Below are 24221 nucleotides of genomic sequence, written 5' to 3'. Positions count from 1 at the left end.
TAAATGTCACCAGTGAGAATTATCAGAATAACATAAAATGGATTCAAAACATACTCTTTAAAAAATCACAGCATAAGCATGGTAGCAAAAAAATATTTTCCAGTCTTATAACTTCAGCAGAAGACACTCTAATACTAGAGCTGTAACATTTGTTGCTTGTTCTCAAATATAAATTTGGGATTAACACTTTCCTCCCAGAGGTGCCTGTGGTTGTACAATTCTCACAAAACTGGGGGAGATATTCCTCAAGGATGTCCCTATCAGACATCATCAGGAAGGAAAATCTAACACTGTGATAAATCATACTGGGATAATTATGACATCAGCGTTTTCTTCTCTATATCCCAATGACCAAGATCCATTGTCAGTAATTAATAAGAAAGTGTGCATATACACCAGGCCACCCCTGAATTTGCTTCTAAGTAAAATAAATTTCTCATATGCTGAAACTTCCACTGTACAGACAAAAGCTAGCTATTGAATGCATTCTATATTATTGACTTGTTCACAGATTTGTCATTCTGTGTGCAGTTGTTCTTTGCGCATGAATGCTTGTACAGGTCATTTGCTGGTGTGGTTTAGCGTTTTGTTATTGTAACTACAACAACAACAACAACAAGATTCCATTTATAGAGCGCCTTTCACGTCAGGAGGACGTCCCAAGGCGCTGTACAGTTGGGTCAGGACCCGAGCAGGGGGGAAATGGTCAGGGTGAGGGGAGGGAAGGGAGGGAGCGAGGAGGGGGTAGAGAGTCGAGAGGGGAGCTGAAGGCACGGTCAAAGAGAAAGGTCTTGAGACCGGCCTTGAAGGAGGAAAGGGAGGAGGCAAGGCAAAGGCACTGGGGGATAGAGACTTGACGAGGTGGACTTGGATCTTACCCTTTTACCACTTTTTTTGAACAATTTATTTGCCCAGAAAATTCCACCCAAATCATGCCACATTAATGTTGACAATGGTTCTGCAGTAAGTGGTAAAGTATTCAAAGGGCTCCTGTTGAACTGTGCTGGAAAACACCTGGGTAGCCTTAGCATTTGAATAGGTTATGAACTGGCTATTCGCCTACCCAATGTTACCATGTTGACTTCCTTTGAACTTCAAGGGTAATCCTCTGATATTGGTAAACTTATTAACCTTGGTGAATGACTAGATCAGATTTTCTGCTGGTGGATACATTTGGCGACTTTGGTTTATGAACTTATCATGGACATTTTCTCTCTTATCAACCAAGATTGGCAACTTTACCGAACATCAGAGAATTTTCTCCCCCACCCCAGCCTATCGTGCCTGCATCACTGTGTCAATAAGAGCAATTAAAAATAAATTTGGATAACTTGTATACTCAACTCGAATATTATAGTGAATGTGGAAAGAGCTGGGTGGCAGGCTAGCTCCATTGGGGGAGGCAGCATAAGTGTAGTTGTGATGAGCTTGATGGCCTCTCTCTGTGCTGTAAACTTTCTATAATTTTATCATCAAACTTTAATCTGGTTAAACTACGTAATATAATGATTCCTCTACTCTGTCCCACAAAAACAGTTCAAGGCACATCTTATTACATCTGTTTCCTGTCAGAGCCTCAAACTCATTTTGATGTAACTAGTAAAGTTTCTCTGTGATCCATAAAATAGGGGAGTAATCTTAGTTTATAAAGCAAGGGTGGTAAATAAAATCAATTAGGATATAATCCACACCAAAATCATCAGAGCAGCACGAACAGTGGCATCAGTGTGTGGTCGCTTAGAGCAGGTCCTGTCACACACAGAGCATTTTGTCTCCAGAGAATCCCCTGTATAACACACAAACTCACAAAACTGCAGCTTTAAGGAGAATGTAAATTACAACAAAAACAACAAGATTCCATTTATAGAGCACCTTTTCACGTCGGGAGGACGTCCCAAGGCGCTGTACAGTTGGGTCAGGACCCGAGCAGCGGGGAAATGGTCAGGGTGAGGGGAGGGAAGGGAGGGAGTGAGGAGGGGGTAGAGAGTCGAGAGGGGAGCTGAAGGCACGGTCAAAGAGAAAGGTCTTGAGACCGGCCTTGAAGGAGGAAAGGGAGGAGGCGGCGAAGGCACTGGGGGATGGAGTTCCAGAGCCTCGGGGCTGAGAGGCTGAAGGCCCGGCCACCGATGGTAGGGCGGTTGGGGCGGGGGATATGGAGCAGACCGGAGCCAGAGGAACGGAGGGTACGGGCGGGTAGGTAGGGGGATAGTAGGTCGGAGAGGTAGGAGGGAGCAAGGCCGTGAATGGCCTTGTAGGTGAGGATGAGGATCTTGAATTCGAGTCTCATTTTTTTGACGTACAGGGTATTTCCTGGAGAAAACACTGTACATCTTGAGCACCTTGTCATATGGCCACTCCAGGGGTGGGTGATGCTGCTAAAGAGGTGTATTTAGTTGCCATTGTTTTCTTTAGAAACACACAAAATGTTGGTACTGGAGACTGCAATGTGAGAATGGCATTCAATTTGTTTCAGTGCACCCAATCACAATGTAAATCATCACAGAGCAAGTGAATGACCTCAGTGTTCTTTAGCTAAGAGGAGAGTTACTGTCATGTATGAGTTAGCTGGGGACACATTTTAAATCGACTTTAGTTATTTCATCCACTTAAGGCTAGATGACCAACCAGACCTTAAAATTGCTGTTTCAAAATTAGTTCAGCGTTCTTCATTATGATGATCATTTGGAAGCTACTTTAACATTAAAAAAGATAATTTAACATTAAATTGACATTACTTTGGTTGATGAATTTTAATAGAGTTTAGTCCATTGGGCAACTAAATTCATAACATATTGGGCAGGGGAATATGGCATGAGATGCGATAATGATTTTGTGCCATAAAATGTGTGCTTAAAACTCACCCCTAACCATATGTTTGGGAGTGAACCCATATCCTCACCACTTCTCTTTAGGTGCAAGTTAGTGAGAATGCATGGGAGCACTGCTGCAGTTTAATCCGTTACAAAACACAAATCTTGCCATAATAAACACTGAAGGGTAGCTCTGTTCAAAAGGGACAATGTGATACGCAAGTATAGACCATGTACAGGTATATATGGGTCATAGGATAGGATATATATTAATAATCATTTGAGAAAGACATTGGTTGATTAAAGACAATCAGCATGGATTTGTTGCAGACTAAGACAGGTGACCAGTCTAACAGTTGTTTGATAAAACAACCAAGAGAATTGACAAAAAGTAATGCTGTGGATTTGGTGCATAGGGATTTTCAGAAGGCTTTTGATAAGGTGCCATATAAGAGGCTTATTTAAAAAAAGGGCATGGCATTAATGTGGCAGCATGGAGAGAACATTGGTTAAAAGAAATAGTGAGTACCTACCTAGGAGTTATTTGGAATAGAGAAATGTGAATAGTCGTGTTTGTCAGGGGTCTATGTTAGAACTATTGCTTTTCTCCATTGACATAGATGATTTGGATTCTGGTACAAGGGTTTAAGATGTTTAAGTTTGCAGAGGACACTGAGAGTGAAGAACACTGGAAGCTATTTCATGTGGACATGGACAGCCTGCAAGGTTGGGCACAGAGATGATAAATAAAATTCATTGCGGGCAATTGTGAAATGATACATTTTGAGAGGAAGATTAAGGAGATCAAATATATACTAACTGGCAACATTTTAAAAGGAGTAGAGTAGCAGAGATCTAGGGTTTAACATACATATATCTTTAAATATGTCTTTAAATGTAGGAAGGCAGGTGGACAAATCTGTGAAAAAGGTTATTGGGATTCTTGGTAATAATAATAATATAATAATCCTTGCATTTGATATAGTGCCTTATCTTTGATAACACGACACATCTTATCACATCAAACGCGGCAGCCAATTGCGCAATGCAGTGTCCCACAAACAGACGTGGATTGAAGTGACCAATTTATTATTTTTTTAAAGAATTATTGGTCATATAAATACGAGCTTAGGATATGAAACCATAGAGTTGGATGCTTAACCTCTATAAATTATTAATTAGACCACAGTTAAAGTATTGTGTCTTAACCAACTTTAAGAAAGACATCAGTGTCATAGAGAGACCTTGAAGCCAACTACACATAAGCCATCTCAGTCAGAAAGAGGCCCTGCTTACTTCTTCCCCCAGGATATTAGTTGTTAATTTTTCATTAGACCTAATTAATTGTAATCTGTAGCAAAATAATAAATTTGCTCTTTGTTGCGATAGATAGTACCTTTTGGCACTGAACGTTTTTTTGAGCATCAATTATTACTAGCACTTCGGAAAAAAGTTCTGAGCAGAAGTATGCTGTTCAAATGATCTCATGGGCTAAATGTAGACTCAGACATCTAAAACCTCAGAGTTATTTTAACATTTTAATTATCTTCAGTGTTGTAGCTGCTAAAATAATGAAACTACCTGTTCTTATTTCCCTTAAGAAGTAATAATTGCAGGGAAAAGTATTGGCTTTAGTTACATTGATGTCTCAACAATAAAGTAAGAGATGACTAACTTGGCTTCAGAGTACGTAAATCCAAATAAGATCACAAAGAAGACCATTTGATCCATTTCTTCTCATCCTTCCAGAATACTCATACTGTCCTCCCTTTACAGCAACAAACTGTTTTTAAATTAGTCCAGGATGTTGATCTCTATCACACTTCCTGGTAACGCCATTCCACCAATTATTGCCCTATGTGTAAAGAAATACTTATTGGTGGACTTGGGGTAGCTTAGAACCTGGGTTTTTAAAAGCTGAAAATCAACTTAAAATGGGCCAAGAATGTAGACCAAGATGTTTCAATGACATGACAAGGCGTTATATTAAATGGAAGGATTAAAAACCCTTGTTCCTTCTCCCTTCGGAATAATAATAGTACCTGAACCCATCTGAAAAGCCCTGTCCACTGACATTTTGGATGTTGGACTCACTTCATCAGAGTTATGCCAGTATTCTGTGAATAAGCCTGGAGTGGCTGTTTTCAAGTACTTGAAATAGCTCCCTGCTGAGCAAGAAGCAAATATGGTAGCACCTAAGCTTCATCAGCCAGATTTGGTGCTACCATTTTTTAGAATTGGGAGGACATATGTCCCTTAAATAAGAAACGGAATGTGTTTAAGATTGCTACAAATTTGATCCCTGAAGAGCACAAAAAATGTTTTTCCAAAATTTGAAGAAATCACAGTTTGATTTGTCAGACACCTAAAATGGAGTACAGTAAATAAGCAAACATTCTTCAGAAACAATAACGAAAATGAACAACTGGTACCTGTGATTCCTGACCTGAACCTAAAATAATAAATGATATGTTTCTCTGATGTTAAGTGCTCTGAGACGCCATCTGGCGTGAAGGTCACTATATAAATGCAAGTTGAGGGGGGTGAACAACAACAACAACTTGCATTTATATAGCGCCCTTCCTGCAGGACAGCATCTCAGAGTGCTTTAGTGCTAAATTTGATATGCAGAACGTTGTATTTATGTAGCTGGAGTGGAGACAGAACCCTCCCCCCCAGTCTCCTCACTAGTCTCAGTGACAACGTCTATAAAGCCAGATGCATAGTATTCAGTTGTTGGTTGTGGGATACTAGCCTCTCTGAGATTTTATTGAATTAATATCCTGTGAATCAGTATTCAAACGCCACTATCCATGAGAGAGAAGTGCAGTGCTTCATGGCATTTTCACTGAGTAGTTATTGGGGGAATTTACCTGCACTACATCTGGCTATATTTAATATACTAAGTATTGACTTATCAATAAATTAACCTCAATGTCTTTAAACACAGCACTAATAAAACATTTGCAGTTTAATATGGAGAGTGCTTGGATTCCTGTTGCAGAGTTTGCCTGCTGAGTAAAATGTCTACCTTGATCTGCTTTGTTACCAAAGGTTATGTAGAGGCAGATCAATAAACTCCACTTTCATGTATTACTTCAGAAGAATGTAGATTTCAAAGTTGGGATTTAGAGAAAAGTAGTAAAGGAATAGCATTTTATTGGTCTTAGAAGTGAACAATTAATGTGTTTTAGCATAGTATAAATAGTTCAGCTTAAACGATTTTCATCAAAAAGTCTAAAGGAATTTTAAATGAAAAGAATAATTGTGTGGTGTTATTTATGACAGCTGCCAATCTAGCTTTTAAGAGTATAAAACATCAATTTTTTAATATTATTTTTATTTTGAAAAAAAATTCCAGAAAATAAAGCTTCATGGTATAGTTGCATAGTCCCACTTCTTGTACACTTCTTCATTGAGTCACTGTAGTAAAGGGGGGCGGGTGGGGGGGAAGTGTTTGCTGATTCCAAGTTTAATTACGTTTAATTAGATTACTGTTTAATTCAGCTCTTTGTCCACAGGTTCAATGGATGTAGAGGAGAAGACTCGCCAAATGAAAATGAAAATGAACAAATACAAACAGGTAGCAGCGTCAGACTCCAGACTGGAACAAGATTATCATTCTAAGGCAAGTGCAAATAAATAGCCTCTTCGCTGGCCTAAGAATCAAGGAAGTTTACTCCAACAAGGCAGCAAGGTTTAGCTTGCACTGTATTTTCTTTCGAGGTGGGGAAAAGGAATAATGCTGTCTTGAAATGGTAAGGAAATATTCAATTTATGTTCCTTCGGTAATACTCTGTTGGGTGAAATTTGTGGTTTGTGTAATATTGATCATATCGAATGGGTCAGACAGCGTTCTGAAGGTCAGAAAAACATGGCTGGCAATTTTCCAAACAACATTCCTCCCACCCAACAAAGGAAGTACTGGCCATGGATTTCCACCTCACAGATTGACTGCTGGTTAGCACAAGACTGAGGTTTTAATGAAGAAAACAGAATCTAAAAGTCTGTAACCTCCCCTCCCCCTAGCTGTCAGCCACTAAGCCTGAGGCCCAAAACCCTAGCCCCCTCTGGGACTTCACGGCCATTCACGGCCTTGCTCCCTCCTACCTCTCCAACCTACTATCCCCCTACCTACCTGCCCGTACCCTCCGTTCCTCTGGCTCCGGTCTGCTCCACATCCCCCGCCCCAACCGCCCTACCATCGGTGGTCGGGCCTTCAGCCTCTCAGCCCCTAGGCTCTGGAACTCCATCCCCAGTGCCTTCGCCGCCTCCTCCCTTTCCTCCTTCAAGGCCGGTCTCAAGACCTTTCTCTTTGACCGAGCCTTCAGCTCCCCTCTCGACTCTCTTCCCCCTCCTCGCTCCCTCCCTTCCCTCCCCTCACCCTGACCATTTCCCCCCTCCTTGCTCCCTCCTTTCCCTCCCCTCACCCTGACCATTTCCCCCCTCCTCGCTCCCTCCCTTCCCTCCCCTCACCCTGACCATTTCCCCCTGCTCGGGTCATGACCCAACTGTGCAGCGCCTTGGGACGTCCTCCTGACGTGAAAGGCGCTTTATAAATGGAATCTTGTTGTTGTTGTTCACAATTCACTTTTATAATTGACAACACAATTGAAGGAGTGGGGGTGGAGAGGGGAACAGAACCACAAATCTGATTCCATGTTCATGTTGTGCAAGCCACAGAATATCTTTGTGCCCTAACTTTTCAAAACAGTTACAGCTGGCAAAATAAAAAATGTAGTGTAGCCATTCTTGGCATTTGAAAATGCCAGTAGGCAGACATAACATGATTTCCACAATGTATGTCCTGCACAACTTCCAGCAGTTTTGTGCATTATTTGCTTCCTTGAAAACTTTCGAGGATACAATCAAGATTCACATCTCTTTTAAAGTACCATAAAACTGCCTTGTGCATGTTTTTGTATTGCAAGTGAAGCTCCTTATATACAATACAACCAAATATTACCTTAACAATAACGGGTAAAATGTTTCAGAATATGATCATTTAATTTATCCGTATTCTAAGGTCACTTTGTTAACCTTTTTAATGGATACATTACAGATTTTTACCATAGGCAGATTCCTGGGTTACTAGATTGAAGAACCATTAGTTGGGCTATTTCCATTAAATTATCTGATTAATTGGATAATTATATTCTTTGCCACTTAACGTTTACTGACCTCTCAGAGGTACAGAAGTAATGTTCAGTACCCCAGGCAGGGCCACTGTGGCCCAGATTTGTCTTTAGTTAATCTTCATTCACGAGATTCAACTAGAAGCTGGTTCCGCTGTATCAAATTACTTCATCAAAGAGGAATATGTGTTGCAACACTTAGCGCATCATTGGCCATTTAATGGACGAGTGGTCCACTTGGCATTGACTATGTCTCCAGCCCCGCTTCTTGCTGCTAAATTCAAAAAGGAGTTTGGGATATGATTAGAAGTGAGACAAGTGAAAAACAGGTTAAGGCTTGGTACAGGTTCAGGACATGCCCCAATGCACATAAATTCAGTGCCATGTGTTGGAAGCTATTCCAGCAATCTGCACAATTAGATCTGCCACCTCAGGCTTCAACCAGTATTGAATTAAGCAAGGAAGTCAAATCAATTTATTGCCTCTGTTTAACACTCAACGCACTGAAAGATTGGCAGGCATGTTACTTTAGCTCGGAAGCTACACACTACTGAAATTGGTAATAATCTGTGGCTTCCAGACTGAAACTTTGTATTCCTCTATGTGTGAGAAAAAGAAAAAGGAGTCAATCAGAACCTGGAGGGAACGTGGAGGAATAGCTGTATATTCAGGCAAATTTTACCAACTTTATCTTGTAAATCTGTCAAGTAGATAGTCAATGAAAATGTATGAGGACAAGTCTTTCTAACATGCTTTCCACAATAGGTAGGTTGCCAGAGTCGGTCGGCATGATAATAATAATAATAATCCTTGCATATTGATATAGCGCTTTTCACGTCTTCTAGATGTCTCAAAGCGCTTCACAGAGTATGCTGTAAAGTGAATTGACCGTATATTTGTGGGCGAAACGCGGCAGCCAATTGTGCACAGCAGTGTCCCACAAACAGTCGTGAATGACCAATGACCAAAATGACCAATTTATTATTGTTTTGTTTTGGAGAGATTATTATTAGGCGTGTAGAGTAAGGAAACTTGCCCAAGGTTTCGCCCTGACCTGCCTGGAATTAAACCCAGGTGTCTCGCTTGCAAGGCAAGTGCTCTAACCACTGAGCTACAGGACTCCATGATAATTGCGTGGGAAGAGATTAACAGCGAAAACAACAACAACATTTACCATCATATTCTGAAGTGCAAAGAAAAGGATCAACAAAGATGAAAATCTGTTTGATTTTTTTTCAAGATTTGCATTGCTTAGAGGTTTCTTCATGTTTGCTCTCTTCAGTTCTGAGTTGCCCTCACCCTATTGTACTAATACCGATAATATTATTCAATCTCAATTAATACTGCCAGGTTTCCTCATCTCTCAATTCCACATAGGAATAAATGAGCCATTTTATCATACCCTTTGATAGATCAGGTGTAGTTCTGAGTTCACCAATTATTCAAGAAGCTTTCTTTATTAGGCTTGCCATGAATTTATTAGACGTATTTGAAGTGCAGATATTTTTGGGGATGTCATATTTGTAGGATAAGAACCATTTCCTCTGAAAAGGAAATCAGGCTTTGCCATTAATGATTGCTCACCACATGCTCACGACTGCAAATTCAAGTGGCTAGATTTATAAATCAAAATACATCACACATCCATATAACCTCTCAAATCCCTGGCAGGAACTAGATTCTTCCCTGATGGATAAAATGGTGCAAATCACAATCTTACAATACAATCTTGCTGATACTGGGTATAATTTGCAGGTTGGGTTAACCATGTTCAAACATATAGAACAACCACAAATTGCATTTAAATAGCGTCTTTCATGTCAGGATGATGTCCCAAGGTGCTGGAGAGTCAAGGTCTGCACCTGAGCTGGGGAGCTGGGATTCAAGTGGGGTGGAGGACATGGGGGTTAGTGGTGGGAGGATGACTAAAGGCACGATTAAAGAAGAAGGTTCTAAGACCGGCCTTGAGGGATGGGCCAAGGTGATGGAGTTCCAGGGGTGGAGCAGAAAGATTGAAAGCCCAATCGCCGATGATGGGCCAGGTAGGGTGGTGGACATGGAGCAGGCCAGTGCCCACCCAGCAGAGGGAGCGGGAAGGTTGGTAAGGTTTGAGTGGGTCACGGAGGAACAAGACGGTGGAGGGGTTTAAAAGTGAGGTTTCCAGCTAAGTTAATTAGAATTCTCTTTTAAAAAGAAATGTGAGAAATTTCCTTTTAGCCCTATTTTTTGTTTTCTGTCTAACGACCAACACTTGATCAACCATCTCACCTTCTCACCATCTAACCATCTACTAGCACTTTAACTCCATTTCTATCCAAGCTACTGACTGTCTTTCCATTAATACCATGCATCTTATTCTTTTTAAGAATCCTGTTATGTGGCACCTTATCTTCTTTTTTGACCTTCAACTGTCCTTTCTACCCCAGATCCGTGCCATGACCCGCTCTGCCCTCCCCCCTTCCTCCGCAACATCTCCCGGCTCCACCACTGCCTCACCTCTCAGGCCACCGAAACCCTCAGTTCATCCCATCTAGGCTCGACTATGCCAACTCCCTGCTTTCCCAATTCTTCCATCCACAAGCTGCAGATCATCCAGAACTCTGCAGCTCGTGTACTCTCCCGATACCAGGGTATATGACCCAATCACCCCAACCCTTGCCCGGCTCAACTGACTCCCCATCCCCAGAGGATAGAGTTTAAAATCTTCGTCCTCGCCTTCAAGACATTCCACGGCCTTGCTCTTTCCTACCTCTGTGACCTGCTATCCCCATTTCAACCTGTTCGCTCCTCCGCTCAGCAGGCTGTGCCCACCCCACCATTGGCGGTTGGGCTTTCAGCCTCTCTTCTCCCACTCTTTGGAACTTCATCCCATGTTCCTTTTACTTTGCTCCCTTCCTTGCCTCCTTCAAGGCATATCTCAAAGCGCTCCTCTTCAAACGTACCTTCGGTTACCCTCCCTGCCCTCCACCCTCCCTGATCCCAACCTCCCTCCCGCTCGGCCTGACTGTCCAGCACCTTGGGACGTTCTCCCGATGTGAAAGGCACTATACAAATGTAATTTTGTAATGTATTATCAAAAGCTTTCAAAAAGTCCATATATATATCACAAGCTAATCCAGAGAGTTACCAGGGGCTGAGGCTCAACCCAGGAATCGGAATGGTTCGTCAGGATACATTATTGCTTATCCGGCCCGCAGGCGTGTCTGAAATCTGTCATCCAGCCCTCAGCAGCCAAAAGGTTAGACCACCCTGATTTACATGACTACATAACTTGAGCAGCTCCTATAACCAGAGATAATGTGTAGTTGTTTATTGTGTAGGATCTCGGATATTTATATAGTGAATTAATTGGTAATATTTATCCAGTGAATGCATGTAATGCATTTAATTTGTTTCTTGGTCCCAATGTAGTCTTCACTCAAGTAGCAATACACAATGTACAAGATCTTTTACAACATTGTTTTCTCGTCCGACAGCTGATGCTTTTAGCACGCAAAGAAGAAAACATCTACATTCAAAAAGTTTTTAATGTGTAACAATTGGAGGAGTCTATGTATATGTCTTTTCATGCTATTGTAGATCCTGTATGCCTCTGTTTACCCAGCAGTAAGTAACAACCTGGGTGTTAGTCGATTGGCTGATTGCTTTTCCGGGTGTAATAATCCCTTAAAAACTAATAAGAATTTGGTCAATCCATGACTGTTTGTGGGACACTGCTGTGCGCAATTGGCTCACAAAATATACAGTAAATTCACTTTGCAGTATATTCTGTAGAAGCGCTTTGAGATGTCTCAAAGATGTAATAAGGAGCTATATCAAATGCAAGAATTATTATCCACAGCATTAACTATCTATTTTCTTGATTAGTTTGTCAAAAAATACTAATAGATTTGTCAGGCAAGACGTGCCTTTAATAAATCTATGCAGATCGTCTTTAATCAACCCACATCTTTTCAAGTGGTTATTAATTTTATCGCATATTATAGCCTTTAAAAGTTTGCTATGGATTTCAGATTGACTGATCTATAATTAATCAACATTCTCCTGTTTTAGACAGAGAATTAAGCCCCTCGAGTCTCCTGGCATAACATATCCAAGGATGTTTGAAAGATTGTAGTCAGAGCATTTACTATTTCCTCCCTGACTTTCCTCAAAATTCTTGGATGCAATGCCATCAGACCTCAGAAACTTGTCTTCTTTAAGTATCATCAATTTCTTTAACACCACCACTTAATTTGTCCTTTTCCAGTCAAGTACCCTTGTTCTCGACTCTTCCTTTCCTATTGTTACATTGAACCTAATTATATTGTGATTACAGTTTCCCAAATATTTCCCTACTTTTAGGTCATTCACTTGCAGCACTTCATTATTGAAAACCAGGTCAAGTTTGTGATTCTTTCCTTGGAGTCACAACGCACTAGCTGAGAAAGCAACCTTGAACACATTGCAAAAAAGACTATCTTACCACATACATACTTTTATTGTACTAATTAACATCTCCTACAATTATAGTCCTTTGAATGATTCATTTTAGAATGTTCTTGTGTGTGCACCTTGTGACTATAAAGATTATGTTGATTGCTGACTGTTTTGTTGAATTCAGTGTTAATTGCAACAAGCAGTTCAGGGTGGCACAACTGAGAGTGTTTTTTCTTAGTCATCTGGATATCTGATGTGTGTGTAAACGCATTGCAATGTTTAGGAGTATTCAAACCAGACAGAGTTCCACATAAGCATGCCATCCTACACATAGAAATGTCCCTGTGTCTGGAGTGGATGCTCTCCCTAAAGGGACACACACTTTTGATTCCAGAAAATATGAGGTTTAGGTTGGCTTGTGTACCGCAGAGAATGCCACATAGCTTGCCATTATATTGCAAGCTTCCCAATTCTTGTCTAACTAGGACCGTCCTACCCATTTAGATTTTGGATTGCAGGGTTAACAAAAGCCAAGTGGGATGAATCGCTCCCCTTCTCCAGACCAGTGACTGCCCATTCAAACCCAGCTGACAAACCTTGGAATACTGCAGACCCTTCTGTTATAGGAATTGTAAATAATAAGACTGCTTCAAAGAGATGAAGCCAGATGAGAATATAAATCATGTGGTGAGCACAATAAAACCATGAAAATTGTCAAGCCAAGTGAATATATTAATGTGTGGAGTATAAGGAACAAAATTTGGGAATAAATCAAAGATTAAAATAGAAAATCATGGTTACAGCCAAATCGGGATTACCTGGGAATAATACTTTTAGGAAGATAGGGAAGGGGATAAAGGGAAGAGGTGTAGCAGTATTAAATAGAGACAATATCAAAGCATTAGATAGCAAGAATATCAGTAAGGAAATTATCCAGAATCTTTTTGAGTTCTGAGTTTAAAAAGTATATTATAGATCACCAAACTGGAAAAGGAATTGAAAATGAAATTTATAAACATTTCAGAGAGGCTTGTAACGTACTCCTAAACCTGGCAATGTGTCTCCATGTGTATCGAGACACCCAGATGAACAACAATATATTCTAGGCAGCGCCACTCTGAACTGCTTGTTGCAATTAACACTTAATTTAAACCATCCAGTCAGCAAGTAACCTCACCTCTATAGGCACAAGATTACAGTAAACTCCTGATAACTAATTACTCCAAGATAAAAGGGCTCAGTGACGACTTATTCAGGGTGGTGAGTTAGACATGTGTATAAATACATAATTAGATGTGGCTGAGATATTGACAGTACGATAACGTAAATGGTAGTGATACGTCAAGCCAGGTTGAGTGGTTCACACTGTCTGACACTCTTAACAAATTCAACTCTTCTGTATTGTAACTCGCATTAGCCTGAACTCTGCAATATTTCACAGATAGCCGTAAATTGAGTGAGGTGAATGAACAATTCAATTGAGTGGGGGATGGAGGTGCTGTTGACCAGATATCAGTAAAAAAAATTCCTTTACTTTTTGAACAGTGCAATGGAATCTTTAACATCCACCTGATCAGCCAGAAGGGATCTCTGTTTAACGTCATCTAAAGAACAACACATCTTATAAAGAATACTACACAGGAACAGGAGGAGGCGTTCAGCCCTTCAAGCCTGTTCCACCATTTAATTAGATCATGGTTGATCTGTACCTCAACTCATCCTTTCAAATTCAATTTCCCGCTTTTTCGCCCTATCCCTTAAGACCCTGACCTACCAAAAATCTATCAACCTCACTGTTGAAGGTGTAGATGGATCCAGCATCCACAGCCTTTTGGGGGAGAGAATTCCAGATTTCTACCACCCATTGGGTGAAAAAATGCTTCCTGATTTCAGTCTTGAATGGCCTGGTTCTAATTTTAAGACTACATCCTCTTGTTTTGGATTCCTCCACCAGAGGAAATAGCTTCTCTGTATCTACCCTATCAAATCCCTTTATCATCTTAAATACCTCAATCAAATCACCTCTCAATCTTCTAAACTCAAGGAAACATAATCTAAGTTTACGCAGCTTTTCCTCAGAACTTAACCCTTTTAAGCCTGGTAACATTCTGGTGAACCTGTGCTACATCCCTTCCAGGGCTAATATATCTTTTCTGAGGCGCGGTGCCCAAAACTGAATAATAATAATAATAATCCTTGCATTTGATATAGCGCTTTTCACGTCGGGAGGACGTCCCAAAGCGCTTCACAGAATATACTGTAAAGTGAGTTGACTGTATATTTGTGGGCGAACGCGGCAGCCAATTGCGCACAGCAATGTCCCACAAACAGTCATAGATTGAAAATGACCAATTTAATTATTGTTTTTGGTTTTGGAGGGATTATTATTAGGCTCTGTGTGGAGTAAGGAAACTTGCCCAAGGTTTCGCCCTCTGCCTGGAATTGAACTCAGGTCTCTCACTTGCAAAGCGAGTGCTCTAACCACTGAGCTACAGGACTCCACAAACTGAACACAGTACTCCAGATGGGATCTGACTAACTCTCTATGCAGCTGAAGCATCATTTCTTCCCCTTTGTAGTCCAGACACCTTGAGATAAAGGCCAATATTCCATTCACCTTTTTGATAATTTTTTCACCTGGGAACCAGTTTTAGTGATTTGTGGATATGGACACCTAAATCTCTTTGCTCCTCCACAATTCTTAATTTCTCCCCATTAAGAAAATATTCTGTTTTATCTTTTTTCGGTCCATAGTGGATGACCTCACACTTCCCTACATGAACTCCATCTGCTGCAGCTTTGCCCACTCATTTAGTCCTGTCTAAGTCCCTTTGTAACTTCCTACTCCCATCTGCACAACTTTTGAGCCTCCCAGCTTAGTGTCATCTGCAAACTTGGATATGAAACTTTCTATCCCTTCATTCAAGTCATTTGTATGTATATATATATATATATATATGTATGACGAATAGCTGGAGTCCCAGTACAGACCCTTGGGGGACACCACTTGTCAGGTCCCGCCAATACTATTGAGTGCATATTCTGAAATCAAATAGGCTGAATTGAATTCATGTGAATCCATCACATTTCTCTTGTAATCTTGTGATATTTGTTCCTGATGGCACATATCTGAAGGTTACTGATATTTTAAACAACAAAGACATTTTCTTTAGACTTCAGATTAGTTGCCAGGCTTGTATTTCTGCACTATGGCAAAAGAGATTAATTGATGATTCTCTCTTGTTTCTGTAATTCCGTGCAATCTATGAAAAATTAATGTAACTTCACTCATTTGGAAAGCTTGGATCTAAGATTTGTCAAATAGAATGGATCGAATGTTTATATTTCCACAACATTTTTCTTCTGACTAAAGTCAGACTTTACATTTTATCTAGGGGGCTTGATTTTAATCCACCATACCATTCTCCCTTTACAACAACAACAAAATTACATTTGTAAAGCGCCTTTCATGTCAGGAGGCCGTCCCAAGGTGCTGAACAGTCGGGGATCAGGGAAGGCAGGGTTGGGATTAGGGAGGGCAGAGAGGTAGGAGGGAGGCTGAAGGCACAGTCGAAAAGGAGGGTTTGAGTCGTGCCTTGAAGGAGGCAAGGGAGGGAACGAGGTGAAGGGATTGTGGAATAGAGTTCCAAAGGATGGGGGCAGAGAGGCTGAAAGCTTGGCCGCCGATGGTAGGGCGGATCAGGCGGGAGACATGGAGCTGGGCAAGGGTGGAGGTGATGGGGTCACGAAGCCTGGTGCAGGAGAAGACACAAGCTGCAGAGTTCTGGATGATCTGCAGCTTGTAGAGGGAAGAGTTGGGGAGGCTGACAAGGAGGTAGTTTCTGTAGTCGAGCCTTGAGGTGACAGCATCAAGTTGTTTCTTGAATTAATCCAGGATCCTGGCCACAACCACCCTTCCTGATAACCAAGTCCTGTCATTAATTACATTCTCTTAAAATAACTACTTCATGGTGTCTGTCCTGAAATTACATCTGTGAATATGTGTCCTATTGTTCAGTTGCCTTGGAATATCAAAACGTATTGTTCTGGATTTACTTTCTCAATCCCATTTAAAATCCTGTGTATTTCTATAAGATCTCCTCTGAGACATCTCCTTTCAAGACTGAAGAACCTAGCCACGTTAGGGCAGCACCCTTATGTCACAGGAACCAGAACTACATGTAGCAATCCTGGGCCTGAACAAAGAACTATATAGCTTGAGTATGACCTCTGGGTATCTGAGGCCAACTAATTTGTCAACATTGTTTAGCAACCTGTTTGTTTTTAATCTTGTTTTGACAGTGGGGACAGAGAGGCTGAAAGCCCAGTTGCCGATGGTAGGGCATTCATGATCTTAGATGAGGAATGAGTCAATCAACATCATACCAAACTAGGGAGACCCTCAAACCTAAATGTAACTGTGTGTCATTTGACAGACTATTAGAAAGTATTATTGGTGAGCAGGCCTAGTCAATAGGGTATTGGTGGTACTGTTGTCATGATGTGAATTCAATTTCTGCAGTCATCATTGTGCATCAAGTACACAGATGTACTGTGTCAGCCACTGCCAGTCTGAGAAATGTAGTTGGAATGTGTTGAAATGTGTTTTATGTCTCTTCGGGTTTGTTACTGGACACCCTCCAAGAATTGATACAGCATCAAAGAGAGGATTTGTGTAACCAGAAGTATGTCACTCCAATCCAAGGGAAGTCTGCTCAAGGTAGATTTCAGCAGAGTGGAGTTCATGGGTGATTTACTTCCACTTCTTTATGAAGGAATCCTGTTAGAAGTCACTGTAATATTAGATACCAATATATTGACCCAGATCATAATGACCCAGTGGATAAAAATGTTCATCTTAGAAAATGACTTTGAAAATAACTGCTCATATGTGGAGGATAAATAAATAAGGCATCAGTTCATTAATCATTAATACTGCAATTTTCTTCATCGTTTGAATGAACATTTTCCATCAACAAATCATACTCTCTATCTCCCCCGTCCCCCATTGCAGTTTAGGCTCCACTCAGCTATGTGAAGCTCTTTGAGTCATATATAAATGCAAGTTGTTGGTGATTTTTTTCCTTCTTGCTTCATTTGAAACATTTTTATTTATGGATTTCTGCATGTCTTGCGTTTCTGTAACTATTAAACCAGTAGATATGCTATATAAAACATAAGAAAGATGAATTAGTATTATAGAAGATTTATTATAATAATATTAATCCTTACATTTGATACAGTGTCTTTTTATGTCGGGAGGATGTCTCAAGCTCTTCATAAGGTACACAGTGAAGTGTAGAGAATGTGTATTTTATGAGTAAACAGGGCAGCTAATTTGCACACATCAATGACCCACAAACAGCCATGAATTGAATGAACAATTTTATTTGGGGGATTGTTGGCTAGGACACAAGGAGAAAGCCTTCATTTTTTAAATTCCCTTCATTTTTCGAATAGTGCCATGGGATCTGTAACATGTCCACCTAAACAGGCAGACAGGACCTCGGGTTAATATCTGATCCATTACCTTGGGACATTCTCCCGATGTGAAAGACGCTATACAAATGCATTTTTGTTGTTGTTGTTGATCTAAATGAAGGCATCTCCATCAATGTTGTGCTCCTCCAGCACTGCATTGGAGAGCATCAGCTTAGAGTGTATCAGTTCCAAGTCCCGATGTATGTTCATGAACCCCCACCCTCTAAGTCAGAGGCGACAGTCTACAAACCAGGCTGAATGTGTTAGTGTTATATCCACTCCTGGTGTTATCCAGTCTAATCCCAATCCACATTTTTTTGCCTGTACCCTTTAATATTGTTCCGCTAGTATTTATCCAATTCTTTTTTTGAAATGATTTGCTTAAATATATTTCTGGGTAAAGTATCGAAAGAGCAGATTCCTATTTGATGAATTTCTCCATTCTGGACAGTTGAAATTTCCTGTGGTATTCAGAGCCATATTCATTCAGAGAATGTCTAGGGAAATCTATGTGACCTTTTCTTTTCTTTTGTTTGTGAAACACTGTAATGTTTCTTTGAAAGTTAATTATACCATATAAATTTTTTAAATGCTAAATATAGACTGAAACAGAATGTGATTGTTATTCTGTGCTCCATACGTGACAAATTATATTTCTAACTATGCCAATATCCAATGCTGAGTGCAAGACAGGAATTGACTTAAATAAATTCAAATTTATCATATGTAAAATTTATTATAAATTTAGCAGAAAGTAATCTAAATTTATTTTCATAATATGCTATCAATAAAAGATCAAAGCTTGATTTTGCTCTGTTTAAGCAGCAATTTCAAGCATCCAGAAATTGGCAAATTGTTGAATTCAGTTCGTGTCTGTGAAGTCAGTTTTTGGTAGCTCTTATTGGAAACTTTCAGAAACCCGGCTTCAAGTTGAAGCTGAGTTTAAGACCTTGTCAAATTCTGGATGCTCTAAAATGGGAATGGAGTAAATAGAGTAAATCTAGCCCCAGGCAGAATTTCTCCCACAGAGAAGTTTAAAAAGAGACACTATTGTTAGTGATCTGTTCTGCCTCTTTTCCAACCTTTGTTAGAAAAGTAATTTCAGGTGAAATTTCTCCCCGTTTATCAGCAAATATTTATTTTGGCAGCAAATATTTATTTTGGGGGGGAGGAAGTTGCGGTTTTATCTTTGACTTCTGCCAATGACTTTGTTTATAGCATCGGCTGGGCCGGGACTCTCAGCGAGGGTCGGACAATATCTCCAACAAGTCGTCAGACAGCGATGTGAGTGACGTGTCCGCCGTGTCCAGGACAAGCAGCGCTTCAAGAATGAGCAGCACAAGTTACATGTCTGTGCAATCTGAACGCCCGCGATCAAGCAAGAAGATCAGGTGAGGCCCAGTGTCAGCACTGTACTCCATTTCGTAACCTAAAGTTCCTGTTTCAAATTGTCCTTCAAATTTGTCTTTTGAAAATGAATTTCATTTTGAGTACTTAGTCTTAACTTGAACTCAATCAGAACTTTGAAGTCAATTGATGTAGTTCACAGTGATTCTATAACACTGAATTTACAAGGAGTGGAGCTTGGGAGGAAATATTCCACCCAGTAGATGTAGCTTTTTGACTCAGCATTTTATCGCCTGCAAATTTCAGACAATTTTTAATTTCAGTCTGAAATTTGAAGATGTTTCTATAGTGCTCAAAAGAATCTACAGAAAACTATTCTCCAAAGTAAGACTGAATTTTAGAGTTGTCCAAAATCCTCATCTAGACTCAGATGGAATTACTCTCTTTCTCGCCCCACCTTTCCCGATCTATAAAGATCCCAACATAATGATGCCATTGTTATGATGGGTACATGACAAATCCTCTTTTGCCTTAGTTATATTGTTTTTGATTAGTAGAATTAGTTTACTTAGTAGAATATAATTATGAGGGCTAAAATCATTGGTCTCCAAGAACAAAAGAAAACAGATGTGCTACAATACGGCAGGCTGGTCTCTATAATATAATTTTTTTGACTGAAGATATCAGCCTTCCTCAGCAGGTTAACTCTGAAAAAGCAACATTAAATAAAGACAGAATCTAGAGTCTGAGCTAGGGCCTAAACTTTACAAAATAAGTACTTGCACAAGGCCAAAGAGCAGTTCTTTGACCTGGGAAGGAACAAACCTAATCCGCTGGTAGATATCAAATGTTCTGTCACGTATTTAGGGAATGCTCTCCTTATTGGAATTTTTATCCTAGGATTATTAACAGAAAAATTAGGGGAGAGATTATAAACAGTTTCTTCACTCATAGGATTGATGTAGTTGAGAATTAATTGCCACAGGTAGCTATAGAAGCTGAAAGAACAGAATCAGACAACGGGGAACTGGATAAGCACCTGAGCAATTAAAGCATCAAGATATTAAGAGATGGAACTGGGAAGTGGATGATTTAGAAAAATAGGTAGCAGAGCAAGAACATTATGGGCCAATTTGCCTCCTTCAATTGTTCTAAAGTTATTTTTACTTTTTTGTATTTGTCTAATCTTTTAATTTATTTTTCATTCCTGTTTTCCTCTTTATTACTATCCACTTCTGCACAAATTGCACAGAAATGTGGATTATTCAAACCACAAAAGTAAAATACGCTGCAAGCAAACATGAAGTTCTGAGTACAGTTTATCTCCATCTAAATCTGAGTTTATAATAATGATAAATGATTAGAAGTGTCAGTGACTGAGAGCTAATTCCAGTCTGTGCAATAGCAGTGCCAGTGGATATTTGGTATGTTTTATATACCTCTGTGCAATAGCATGTGTTCCTATGAGAATATAGAGGACTGAAGTGTGCAATTTTTTAATGGGATTCCTTGATATGAAATCATGCGACTGGCGGTTCCGTCCAGCAACCAGAGAAGTATGTCAAACCAACCCACGGGATCTCTACTTCGAAATGATCTACTTCTGGAGCAGAGTTCCCACAAGTCAAGGGGAATTCAAATGGGATTCCTTATTAAGAAATCCTGTTTAAAAATACCCACTTTAGCCCCCACAGTGAATTAAATTATTTCCAAAGAGCAGGTGAGTTGATGGGATTTTTTTTGTAAAAAATGTTCTGCTTGCATGCTGCTTTGATTTGCTGCATTATCAGTCACACGTAACATTAGCGATGATGTTTTCCTTTGAGTCTTTCAGTTCTTTTGAACCAATGAGTTTGCTCCTTGCCTTAATAAATGTTTCTTCACCGAGTGCTGTTTACTGCTGTTTATTTTCAGTGTTTAAGTGACCCTTTTCTTTCACTGATTGTAACTAACTTTTTTCATTTGTTTTCTGTTTTGCATGCCTTCATTGCTTTTGTGTTGGCACCAGGAGGTCAAAGGCATTAGAGGAGAAAAAGGAGGGTGAGGAAGAAGGGGGGGAGGAGGAGGAAGAGGAGGAGGCGGAAGCAGTGGCAAAAGTGGAGGAAGATGAGGGGGATAAGGAGGAGGAGGAGGAGGAGAGGCACAAAGTAACCCAGTATTCTAAAAACGAGGAAAACGAGAAGTCAGGGGAAGAAGAGGAACCAAATGAAGAGCCAAGTGAGGAAGGGTCAGGGAAGAGACAAAGAAAAAAAGAGGATTTACAGAGGAGATACTCTGAGAATGATGTCAGGTAAAATCTGACCAGTTTCTCTGATGTAGATAGATATTCCAATAGTCACCATAGTACTTCTCCTCCAACTCTCTGCCCTCGTGTGATCCTAGGCAGGACCCCTCTCTGTGTGTTCTTAGCAACTATTTGATGTAGCAATACTCGTGACGACCTCTGTTTTGCGTCTTTCAGCTCCCAATATTTTGTGACGATCAATCTTGCTTAAAATCCGCATGCAGCAGTTAGATATTTGAACAGACAAACATTTTCTCCCTTTGAATTGGTGAATAATTGTCCAAACCTTACGTAGTGATGCTGGAAAACCTCCGTCCCACTGCTTTGCAGCTAAGATCCTGGAGCCACTCAGACGTCGGTTTACTTGTACCCAGTGTTGAGGAAATAGCAATGAAATTGTACTTTTCACATATTTATTTGTTATGACAGGAAGGTAATTACTTGGGAGTCCTATAGTTCAGTGGTTAGAGTACTCACTTTGTAAGCGAGAGACCTGGGTTCAATTTGCAGTGGGGTGAAACCTTGGGCAAGTTTCCTTACTCCAAACGCCTGATAATAATCCCTCAAAAAAATGAAACAATAATAAAAATTGGTCACTTCAAACCACAACTGTTTGTGAGATACTGCTGTGCGCAATTGGCTGCTGCATTTCTTCCACAAATATACAGTCAATTCACTTTACAGTCTATTCTGTGAAGCACTTTGAGATGTCTAGAAGAGGTGAAAAGTGCTATACCAAATGCAAGGATTATTATTATTATTAATCTTGTAAATAAAGCATTTTAAAAGATGCATCCACCCACCCCTCTTAAATCTTGGCTCACACCAGTGTTTCATTCAGAGAGCGATAAGGAATAAGCTAAATCGCCTACTCGATAATAAGAGGAAATACATCACGAGCAAACAGCTCATGAAGCACATGCCTTCGAATTTCATTGTCAGATTACAGATGTCCAGCACTGGAAGAAGCCATTTGGAATATTGTGTCTGTGACCCTCATTATGTTATTGTATTCCTTTAGTTGGTCATCTTGCTGATATCACACACAAGTGTGACTGATGTGTGACTTTAGCAGTGCAAGGTGCGAGTATACTAACACATGTCACATATCTCAGGACAGACAGACAGACAGACAATTCCCATAAACAACAACAACTTGCCCTTTGTTGTGCCTTTGGCATAGGAGAATGCCTCAAATCACATTACAGAGGCTGAGCCTGAGCAAGGCAGGAGACTGGGGGAAAACAAAAATAGTATCAAAGAGAGATATTTAGATTGGATTTGAAAATGGAGAAGGAGAGTGCAAGGTGAAGGGCTTTAGGGAGAGAGTTTCAGGGAGTGGGGGCAAAGTTGCTGTAAGCTCACCCACCAATGGTGGGGTGGAAAGGGTGGGGTGCATAGAGAAGATCTGAGTTGGTGGAGTGGAGGGAGGGAGTTGGGGATATAGGAACCCAGCCCATGTGGAAGGTAAGTCCGAGAGTTCCCAAGTCTGACTATACTGTCAGTAGGAGATCATAATACAGAGATAGCTGCTTTCCTCCACTCAGGGAGAATAGTTCACTGCCAGGGTTCAAGGATAACTGCCCCAATAACTAACTAGTGATTTTTGTGAGAATGGAAGAAAGTCGTGTGCAGGGCTGAGGAATAGGACTTTCTCATAACCTAACATATTAATGTTGCCAGGTTTTGGGTCACAAATCATCTAATCTGTGCCTAGGGGATGAATACTTTCAAGTAAGGCATTGTATAGAAATGTACTCATTGGTAGAGACCTTTGCATCCAGGCCTTGAGCTGTTGCTATACTTTATTGCATCACAGTTGTGCCCAAGTTGGCAGAGAATATTTATAATCTCCATCCTTTAGATAATTAATGTTGTGGACATTCAAGATTTTATGTAACAGCAAAATTCCTACAAGATTAAAAGTTAATGGTTATTTTCAACCTGGAAAAAGTGGATATTTCGAACATAACACATTAATCATAAAAAGCACCAAGGGCAACAATAGACTTGATTTCAAAGAAAGTTATATAGTTTTGTTCATAGAGTTCATTGTCTTTCTCATTTCCTTTGTATTTCAAAAGAACTGGTACTTCTCTTAGATATATCTTTATTACTTTATGTGAAGCAGTTTTTTCTGTATTATGGCAACCAATCCATCACTTTGGGCTGTAACAATAGTGATTTTGAAATATGAGTTACATGGAAGCATTCCAGGAGCAACAGATGTACACTTCTTCTTTTCTGGTCAACTGAATGTCTGAAGCACGCGGAAATCCATCAGAAATCCACAACAATGCTTAAGAGTATCCAACCCGGCCTGAGAGTTCCACGTATACATTGTACCTATGCATGGAAATTTCCCTGTGTATGGAATGGAATGCCTGTTCTCTCTCTGGAGGGATGCTCTCTTCTTACCTAAATCTGAAGAGTATTAGATGCAGGTTGGTGAATCCATGCTTCCATTGATAGGTCTTCCTCTCCCAGTCCTGTCGATGAGCCCGGTGGTCTGAGCTGTCATCAGTATTGCAAACCCAAGTGGCTTAGGAACCAAGGCTACCACAGAATGTCTGACTTGATCCGGACATTCTGTTGCCAAGTTCATCACCTTGCAACCAGCTCACCCCCAAGTGTTCCACACTTATCTGCCTTTGAGGAGGATAGTTAGTAGTTTGTCATTACTAAATCATTCTATATTGCCAATATAGTGTTATTAGTGAGCCAAATTGGATGCTGGGGTTCATA

The 24221-nt window shown here is 40.3% G+C and overlaps 1 protein-coding gene across 4 annotated transcripts in view; it reads left to right on the top strand.

Moving 5' to 3' along the window:
- rims2a (regulating synaptic membrane exocytosis 2a) overlaps positions 1–24221 on the top strand; it is a 390995-nt gene that overhangs the window by 260990 nt on the left and 105784 nt on the right. For 3 of the 4 annotated variants that reach the window (XM_042332190.1, XM_042332192.1, XM_042332191.1), the window contains 2 exons: positions 6332–6438; positions 19064–19236. In XM_042332190.1, the coding sequence (XP_042188124.1) occupies positions 6332–6438; positions 19064–19236 (280 nt within the window). Of the gene's footprint in view, positions 1–6331; positions 6439–19063; positions 19237–21200; positions 21483–24221 lie in introns of all 4 variants that reach the window. The other variant, XM_042332189.1, reaches the window with a different exon arrangement.

The sequence above is a fragment of the Callorhinchus milii genome, unplaced genomic scaffold (genome assembly GCF_018977255.1).
Source record: "Callorhinchus milii isolate IMCB2004 unplaced genomic scaffold, IMCB_Cmil_1.0 Scaffold2, whole genome shotgun sequence".
In the NCBI taxonomy this organism is placed as follows: domain Eukaryota; kingdom Metazoa; phylum Chordata; class Chondrichthyes; order Chimaeriformes; family Callorhinchidae; genus Callorhinchus; species Callorhinchus milii.
The sequence above is the reverse complement of the archived record's forward strand: the minus strand, read 5'-3'. Positions and strand labels throughout refer to the sequence as shown.